At 37.3% G+C, this 7,850-nt stretch overlaps 1 protein-coding gene across 21 annotated transcripts in view; it reads right to left on the bottom strand.

Moving 5' to 3' along the window:
* CLOCK (clock circadian regulator) overlaps nt 1-7,850 on the bottom strand; it is a 137,145-nt gene that overhangs the window by 9,639 nt on the left and 119,656 nt on the right. For 20 of the 21 annotated variants that reach the window (XR_007477024.1, XR_007477025.1, XM_049709151.1 and 17 more), the window contains 2 exons: nt 6,944-7,149; nt 2,661-2,931 (listed from right to left, as the gene is read on the bottom strand). Coding sequence is in view for 19 of the 21 variants with exons in the window: in XM_049709151.1 (XP_049565108.1) it covers nt 2,661-2,931; nt 6,944-7,149 (477 nt within the window). In the remaining 2 variants the exon portion in view is untranslated. The remainder of the gene's footprint in view (nt 1-2,660; nt 2,932-6,943; nt 7,150-7,850) is intronic. The other variant, XM_049709154.1, reaches the window with a different exon arrangement.

The following is a 7,850-nucleotide window of genomic DNA, read 5'->3' as shown; positions in this document are numbered from 1 at the left end:
CTAAAAAAACAAATGGATTATGCAACACTGCTTTACCCGCACTATACTGTCTACATTAAGATTTACTCAACTTTTCCACTCTCCGCAGGAACAAAATCTGTACATAAGTTTTGCTTTCTCATTTAAAAATAATATTTTGGAAAACGCTAATGAGGATTTCCCTCTTCCTGAAAGTATAACAGAATTTCATTTTTTAAAAGGAAACTGAGCTAGAGGTTTTATGGTACAGAAAGCAATCTATGCCCTGAGGCAAACCACGCATATTCTTTCACTTTATATGTCCTAAAGACCACATTTTAAACAGATGATACAATTTAAGCATCGCTAAGAGCATATGAAACATGAACATTCTGAGGTCAAACAGACAACACCTTCTGCACAGGCTTTTTGATTGGTGAGAGCAGCAGTTCAGTGGCCAAGAGCATGGGCCCTGAGGTGCACTGCCTGGGTTCAAACTCTGGCTGCCCCATTTTACCCGATGTGTAACTTGGTCAAGCTATTTACATCTCTGGGCCTCAGTTTCTTCATTTACAAAATAAGGAGAATCACAGTACCTCCCACAATGGGTTTCTGTGAAGATTAAATATTAACATTATTATTTTCTAAAAGTACCACAAAAATGAGGGCAGGCAAAGTCAGAGACTTATGTCCTATAGGTAGCAGTATGATGTAACAAAGAAAAAGCAAAACAAAAAGCGAGCGGGCAATCTGAAGTCTGAAGCCCTGGCTGTGAGTTTTGCTCTGCTATTTATTAGCTGTGTGGCCTTGGGCAAATGTCAAGTCCATGAACTTCAGTTTCTTTTGCCTAATTGCTCCTTCTAGAGATATAAAGGAAACTAGCCAAAAGAAAGTGAAAGTCTTTCCTCACTACTGACAATACATCTTGACGCAGGGTGCATAATTTTAAACTGGAACTGTGATGGGTGATTTCTGCAAATGTATGTGAAGGACACCTGCACACGCACACAAAAGGACAGATCTTTGAAACTTTACGGCCATTAAGCTTTGCTAAGGACCTGGAGACATTTTCTTTTTCCCTCTGTTATTAGGAACAGCTTTTGTAAGAAAAGAACTCAGGATATTTATGAGCCTTACAGGGTTACAACAGAGGTACACTTTGGAACTAGGTGTTATATAACCAGAAAAGACAAATTGTGTATTTCTATCTGCATATGAGTGTATTTCTAAAGGGTATTGCCTATCTTATTTCTTTAGTGGTTCCATGTCTTTGGAATGTTTTTTTAAAAGTGGAAGAGAATGTTCATTCTTTTAAGAGCCCTCGTTCCCTGAGAGAAAACTGAGCTCTTAAGGCAAGTCTTCTCCCTTTCTAAGCTTTTGCTTAATTTTCATTGAATACATTTCCCCTAGAGAATAGTTTATAACTTATTATAAATTCTTGTCATTAATTAATTTGTAACAATAGCTAACCCAGTCATTAATGGCTGCACTGTAGGCTTAAGGTCTAAGGGGTTGTATGATTCTCAAGAGATATTTAGGCAACTAACCTCTTTTAGTTTAGCACATCACCAAGTTCAGAATTATATTTGTACCAGAACACCAATGGCGATAAATTAACACTGTATTTATGTCTGAGTATACAGTATAACACTGAATCTTCTAATCATACCATATGCTGTATAACTTTAAAACTGATGATATGTACCTGGCATACATGGAATGGTATCCAGCACAAATCTAGGCTTAGCCTACATTCAAAATCGCTGGCCTTTTAGACCAGTAAGGAAAAAGCTGGATTTCCAGATGTCATAGTCTGCTACTGTGTACCCCCAATGAGGGTACTGAGGTCCAGAAATTTGTCCTGCTGATTTCTTTGCTGAGGATCCCGATCTAGGTGACCTTGTTCTGCACCCTTTAGATAAGTAGATTCTGTCTGATATACCCACATGAGATCTGTGTCTGCATTTTGGTTAATCTGAGTGTCTATTAATACATTTATCAAGACAGTGGTCATAAAATCAAGCTAGTTATGTGCCTTCTACCATACTCAGTGATTTGCATGCTTCTTTTACCCATGAGATATTAACTACTAGCACCTCCATATTACAGATGAGGAAACTGAATTTTAGCAAGTTGAGTAACCTCCAAAGTTCACACAGTATGTGGTACAGCAGTGACTCAATCTCAGCGCAGGCTATGCCTCCACAGTATATCTCCTCTGATGTTAATATATTACCAAAAAGTCACTATAAAATTTAATCCAATAAAATAATTTAAGATAATGCCTAAACTAATTTTTTTAAAAAGTCCCTTTCAACACCTCTGCCCTGTAGAGAGTACAGCTTGATGGGCCACTAGGAAAACAAGAGAACAGAGAAAGGTGCCTTTGCTTGAATTCCAGAAACTCTAGCCAGAGAGAGCTCTATGTAAAGTACCTTGATATGGGCAAGAAGCAGCCACTTACTCTATCCAGCAGTTCAGACAGTGGGGTATCTCCACGGCAAGGTTAAAGGTTTTCCAAAGACAGAACAAGAGAAGAAAAAATAGCCAACTGGGATAAGCTTTCTGTCTTTATATAAATTTAAGTCGTACAATGAGCCTTTATGGACTTCTCAGATCATTTTTAAAATGTTCCTTTAATCCCTAATTTCACTCCATAAAAGTAAACAGGTCTGGGACAGCTTCCGCATGGGGAGAATTACCTGTAAAAACTGCTGCGGCGGTTGAGCCAGCTGCGCCTGCGGCGGCTGCTGCACTGCAGGGAGTTGCTGTTCCTGGGAACTCTGCTGCTGCTGCTGCTGCTGCTGCTGCTGCTGTGGGACCGGCAGTGTCTGTGACTGCGGTGGTTGTGGAGCAAAGGTAGGGTAGGCAGTCACCACCTGACCCATGAGCATAGCGCTGGGCACCACGACCGCCCCGCAGGCTACAGGAGCAGTTACTAACTTGGTCACAAGCTGCTGACCTTGAGAAAATCTGTTAGGAGGAAAGAACGGGAAAGGGAGTCAGAAGTACAAGGTATACATTATGAAAGGTGGTGGGCTGAACATTTCTCTAAGATAAAACCCATGATATTGCCAATGAACTGATAGGGTATAACTCTAAGATAATCCCCTTTTAATACTGCCATACTAAAAGCTGTACGTTCCAATTTTGTTTCATGTTTTTAAAGATTCCCTTTGGGATATCAGTGAAACAAAAGTGTGTAGAGCAAAATGAAGTGAACCCAAACAAAAATACAAAACTTTTTTCCGATATCCACATGCAAAAGAATGAAATTTGACCTTTACGTCATATATAAAAATTAACTCAAAATTGATTAAAGACCTAAACATAAATGTTGAAACCATGAAACTCTTGGAACAAAACATAGGGGGAAAGTTTCATGACACTGGATCGGGCAATAATTTCTTGGATATGACACTAAAAGCACAGACAACAAAAGAAAAAATAGATAAACTGTACAACAAAATTAAAAATGTTTATGTTTCAAAGGACACTATCAACACAGTGAAAGGGCACTCCACAGAGTGGGAGAAAATATTTGCAAATCATACATCTAATAAGGGGTTAATAACTAGAAAATATAAAGCAATCCTACAACGTAGCAACAAACACACACTCTGATTAAAAAATGGCCAAGAGTCTTGAATAGATATTTCTTCAAAGATGATATACAAATGGTCAATAAGCACTGAAAAGAGGTTCAACATCACTAATCATTAGGGAAATGCACATCAAAACCACTAGGAGATACCACTTCATATCCATTAGGATGGCTACTATCAAACAAAGTGTTGACAAGGGTGTGGAGAAACTGGAACCTTTGTGCACTGTTGGTGGGAATGTAAAGTGGTTCATCCACTATGGAAAACAGTATGGTGTTTTTTCAAATATATTAAAAATGTAACTACCATATGATCCAGCAATTCCAATTCTGAACTGAAAACAGGGACTCAAATAAATATTTGTACACCCATGTTCATAGCAGCTATTCAAAACAGTCAAAAGATGGATACAACCCAAGTGTCCATCAGTAGATGAATGGATCAAGAAAATGTGATATATACATTACAATGGAATATTATTTAGCCTTAAAAAGGAAGGAAACGCTGACACATATTATAACATGGATGAACCTGGAGGACATCATGCCAAGTGAAATGAGCCAGTTAGAAAAGACATATATTATGTGATTCCATTTATATGCGGTATCTAGAGTAGTCAAAGTCACAGGCTTATGTGCTTAGAAAGTAGAATGGTGGTTCCCAGGAGCTAGGGGGACGAGAAGTGAGGAGTTACCATCTGATGGATACAGATTTTCAGTTTGGGAAGAAGAAAATATTCTGGCGACTGAAGGTAGTGATTGTCACAATGGCGCGAATGCACTCATGTCAATGAACTGTACGTGTGAAAATGGTTAACACAGTAAGTATTATGTTATGTATATTCTACCGAAATAAGAAAAAATTTAACCTGTTAAAAATATCAACTTTTTTCTTTTTATAAAATTACTAGGTACTTGGGAGGTAGGTATATGTGACACATGATTTTGCTAATGAAAATAAACTAATCAAAATAAAGCAGTCATAAGGGAATTTTTAAAAAACTCTCTAGGTTTACAGATGTTTACATTGCAAGCTGTATCTTATAAACATAATTCAAAACTAAATGACATCCTAACAGTACATAAAAATACACTCAATTTATAAATTTATCAAGGAGCAGAGTACCCACCGTGTTACAATTCACTAATATTCCCTCCCACCCACCTTCCTTCTTCCACAGTCTTTAATAAAAGGACAACAACAAAAAACGATGCCTCTTCAGGGAACAATATAATTTCTATCTGCCTTTTCTGTGAGATGAAGTTAGTTTCCAACACTGGTCATCACGGTGAGGAAATTGAGACATGACTCTACCGTCGATTTAGCATGACACAGCTGCAATTACAAACTGTTCAAAGCACATAACTACGATTAAACTTAGCACATATACATACTTTATATGCTCCATAAGACAAAATAAATCTATTCTGAATCCATTCCAAATCTTAAAAGTAAAATACTGTATATTATATACTTCAGGACCAAACGCATTATTTAATGCAAAAACATATATAGTAAAAAATTTACCTATAAAGCAAGCACAAAGAAACAAATAACATTACAAAGTGGCTTAATCATAGAAATGCTAAGCACTAATTTCTCTGTAATCTAAAAAGTAATTCGTATCTGAATTGTCCAACTGCCCACTGGTAAACTATGAGACTACCTCATCCCTCTCTGGCACTAAAAGAGTCTGCAATCTACTTTGGCTTAACTTCTGTCCTACCTTTGCCTAGAACACCCTCCTGGACTCCCTGCCACATGCTTATCCAAAGCCAAGCTCTTTAAGACTCAGGTCAAGTATCTCCTCCCTGAAGCTTTCCCTGACCACACTCCTCTCTTCATCTGCTTGCCTCAACCCATAACACTGCTCACTTCCTCCTTTCTAAAGACCTAGTAAGGATTTATCACATCAAACAATACTGATTATTTACCTTTCTATGGCTTTGACTAGTCTGATCTTTGTCCTGGGATAAAGAATGCGCCATACTCATCTAAGTAGGCACTCAAATGTCTGCTGAAGTATGTTTTTCCCCCTTCAAAAAACAGTTGTCTACAAACAATTGCTAAATTGTGTCCTCCCAAATGCATGTCAACATTCTACGTTAATGGATTTTCCCTCGGGCTTTAAATCTAGTCCTCTGTATTTCTGTGGAGCATATTCATAATACTTCCTTTCAGAAGTCAAAGCTGAAAGCTGGACTTTTTAACTTGAAGGAACTGAATTCCAAAGAGAAGAAATGAGTTTCTCTCTGCTCTTACTGCTTCTGCAATCCTGAAGCTTCTTTACTCTCTGGAAATTATTAATAGGACTTTAATAAAATCTATTACACAGTCTAATACAACAGCAAGGTTTTATTATAAAAGCAGCAGCCTACTTATATTGTACTAAAATTAGTAAAAAATAAAATGTATTTAAAATATCATTAAGACTAGAAATCCTATAGTTGTTGAAAGACTCCTTCCTCATATTCGAAAAGGGTATTTCTTCATAATATTTGTTTCTAAGTCAGCTATCTGGATGACTAAAATAAGTCACAGATGGCGGTTTTTCTAGAAGCGCCCACAGAACTTTAGCATAGTATATGTTAAAGCACATGAGCTTTGAAATCAGACACCCAGGCTTGAATTCAGATACCCTTCTTCACTCCCTAACAGCTATAGACCCTTGACCAAATTATTAAAAACTCACTTTATTCTTACCTGGGAAATAAAAGACCCTTTTTAAAAAATAAAAATTAAATGAGATAATATATTTTGAGCATGTAGTACAGTACTTAACACAAATCAAGAAAGGTGAGCTACTCTTACTCCATAACACATATAAACTATGGTAGCAAACACCCTAACCACTGTTACTACACTGACAACACACCAGCATCTGTACTGAAATGATAAAAGTTTTATAGTGATATAGACAAACCCTATTATAAAACTTGTGTAACAGTGTGCTGTAGAATTTGGATTCTACAATATTTATTAGCACATTTCTGAACAAAACAAAACTTGTTGTTACTCTTTTATTATAAAGTCCGTAAACAATGGATACATTCTGTGTTTTTATTTCAAATTCAAGAGTTAGCAACAAATTAAAATCACGTTTTTAAAGATCAAAGTGTTGTTGTTGTTGTTGTTTTTTGTGGTACGCGGGCCTCTCCCATTGTGGAGCACAGGCTCCGGACGCACAGGCTCAGCGGCCATGGCTCACGGGCCCAGCCGCTTCGCAGCATGTGGGATCTTCCTGGACCGGGGCACGAACCCGTGTCCCCTGCATTGGCAGGCGGACTCTCAACCACTGCGCCACCAGGGAAGCCGCAAAGTATTGCTTTTTAATCAAACAATTTACATCTTTGAAATGACTAACGAAATATGACCACTACCTTATCTGTCTGTCCTGAGTGAATGTAGTTACTGCAGCACTCTGGGAACTGTTCTGTGGCATACTAGATGGAATCTGGACCATGCTTCCGGCCGTCGGCTGAGAAATCACCATAGTGTTGTACAGTGGGGCTGTAAGAGTGCTCTGTGTCTGACTGGGAGGAGATGTTTGCTGACTGTGCCCGCTCAGTACATTCTGTTGATTCTGCTAGGAAAGAGAAGATTTTACAGATAGATTATCTGAAAAAAATTTATTCAGGAAGTATGATTCTATTACTCAACATTCTAACAATAGCTGACATGACAGAAAAAGAAGTGGCAGAACATATTACTCTGGGAGAAATCAAGGAATAACTTGTAGTCATTGAGAATGAATTAGCCTTCAGTATCTTGCTGGAAGGTAAGCTATGACTTTTGAAAAGGAGCATGATCTTAACAGGGATGATATGAAATATACATGAAGAATTTCTTCAAACACCCAAAGTAGGTGACTGACATTACACATTTTTATATATTTCATTTGAAGTCTTGAGATTTATAATCACAGATGCACACCAATTACCAAAATTTCCTAGAATGTTGATTAAGCCATCACTGCCCTAACAATACAGTCTTCACCTATAGTAACATATGTCCTAGTCAGACACTTGCAAGTCAAAGTCTTTTTTTTGTTAACACACAGAACTAGTCCGTATGTTCATTTTAAGCAAACTGCAAAATTTTTAAATGTCAAAATACTGAAAGCATTCAATGTTCAACAATTAAGAACAATTTTGCTCAAAATATTTTAATTATCACTCTCAATACTATAGTTTCTATTACTAGTAAAGTTTTAAATATGGTAATGTTCAAGATGAAGCTTTATTCTTGTTTTAGCAACACCATACATTTCAATCACTGAACACTCCA

Source organism: Orcinus orca, chromosome 4 (genome assembly GCF_937001465.1).
Source record: "Orcinus orca chromosome 4, mOrcOrc1.1, whole genome shotgun sequence".
NCBI lineage: Eukaryota > Metazoa > Chordata > Mammalia > Artiodactyla > Delphinidae > Orcinus > Orcinus orca.
The sequence above is the reverse complement of the archived record's forward strand: the minus strand, read 5'-3'. Positions and strand labels throughout refer to the sequence as shown.